The 1,894-nt window shown below is 42.8% G+C and overlaps 1 protein-coding gene across 1 annotated transcript; it reads right to left on the reverse strand.

The window, feature by feature from the left end:
* Positions 1–1,055: 1,055 nt before the first annotated feature.
* Positions 1,056–1,825, reverse strand: LOC134704095 (NADH-ubiquinone oxidoreductase chain 4-like; the record flags this gene model as incomplete). Its single annotated transcript, XM_063563536.1, is given in 3 exon segments — positions 1,056–1,535; positions 1,537–1,647; positions 1,649–1,825. Coding segments are annotated over 3 exon segments (768 nt in total), but the record flags the coding sequence as incomplete, so codon positions are not given.
* Positions 1,826–1,894: the final 69 nt, after the last annotated feature.

Raw genomic sequence — 1,894 nt, forward strand, 5'->3', positions numbered from 1 at the left:
ATAGGTCTTCTGTCCTTAATTAGACTACTTTACTCAGACTAGTAAGCGCTTGGAATCGCTTTGGTACTTGATTTCAAATCAAAACTGTTTAACTAGTCTGTATGACTCCTATTTTTAACCTTTTAAATGGTCAGGAATCTTATATCAGGACGGAGCATGCTCTTCTTGAATGTACGCATACCACGAAGGCTTTGCGTCTGGGTACTTAAACGTATAGACGTCCCCGTCTCATATTTTGAACCACCACATGTATAACCATCCTCCAAACCACACATATACTAAACATCATAATGCTACCCCATACCACATCTACGAAGTGTCAGTACCAAATGCAAGCCTCAAAACCAAAGTGCCGTTGAACTGGAAAACTCCCCACGCCATAGTCGGACTAACCTCACCATTAGTCAAAGAGTCCCCACAACTACGTGCATTCCATGAAACCCAGTTAGTAAATAAAACACTCTTCCATACACCCTATCTGCAATAGTGTATGAGTTTCAGTAGTATTCTCGAAGTTGCACTAGGAAGAACACAGTCCCACATAAAATTGTTACCACTAGGCCAATAAATGGCCCAACATCATAATCCTTCAAACGCATTCTCTTATGGGCTTGAGTTACGAATAACCCCCTCCTAATTAAAAGACCTGTCTCGAACAGCCTTGTCGACGACGGGTTTGGCGTGCGGATCCCTGGAGGGGGTCATCGCATCCCTAGTTCACACGAGGGTCTTAAGGCATTATGGAAGAAAGTCCAAAAAAAAGAAAAGAAGAACATTACTTCAGACAGAATAAAAAGGGCAACTCCATCACGAAATCTCTTGATTACGAAGCGAGTATGAAACCCAATATCTCCCTCACGAATTAAGTCTCGCCATCATCTAAAAGTTCTCAATAGTATACACCCCAACCTCATTCCTATTAATAGAAATCTGGGAGTTCGATGCAGTCACAAAATTAACCCTACCGCTATTCCGTTTGCCGAGATAGCCACAAAAAAGGGCCACGGACTTGGACCTGGTACATAGTAACGAGAATAAGGATTACGATTCATTGTTTAGGGTATAAACATAAACATAAAGTTCAGCGGTATCCAATGAGCCGCCAGAACAAAAACATCACAAACTCTTCTCAAGTTTAAGGACTCCCTGTGTGACACCCCCTTCCCGTGACAACAACTTCCATATAGGTATAGTCTAAAACATGCCCTAATAAAGCTTATCAGACCCAGGATAAGCAGGAACACTCCACTTATTCACCCTCCCACGCCGAAAACGAGGATTTCCCCAAATAAGTTTAGACTAGGAGGGGCTGCTATGTTGCTTGATCTTAACAGGAAACACATTAAGACTAGACTTGGGCAGACTAACAAGCCCCCTTTATTTATTACTAGCAGACGCGAGTGCCTCATCTTATAGATAGCATTCACATACCTGAACAAACCTGATGAACACAACCCATGCCCGATCATAATAATAATGGCCCCCACTACCCCTAATACCGTGTTGCTAAGCACTCCTAATAGCACAAGCCTCAATATGCGCTACAGAGGAATATGCTACCAAACATTTTAGGTCCACTTGCCGTACACACGCTAATCCTGCGTAGACACCTCCTGCCAAGTTCACCACTAGTAGCAGCACAAAAAAAAACGCTTCTAAGCCTTATTTGTATAACTATTATAAATCGAAGCAGCCCGTACCCTCCTAATTTTAGTACCACCCCGGCCAATAGCATCGAACCGGCTACTGGGGCCTCTACGTGAGCCTTAGGTAGTCACAGGTGAAATGGATATATTGGTAGCTTGATAAGAAACCCTAGAATGTATAGCCATCACAATCTCATTCCCCTTTTTTTTTACTTAGCCTTACCACAGAACTTATCCTCCTCCTCAAC

The sequence above is a fragment of the Mytilus trossulus genome, unplaced genomic scaffold (assembly GCF_036588685.1).
Source record: "Mytilus trossulus isolate FHL-02 unplaced genomic scaffold, PNRI_Mtr1.1.1.hap1 h1tg001264l__unscaffolded, whole genome shotgun sequence".
Taxonomy (NCBI): Eukaryota; Metazoa; Mollusca; class Bivalvia; order Mytilida; family Mytilidae; genus Mytilus; species Mytilus trossulus.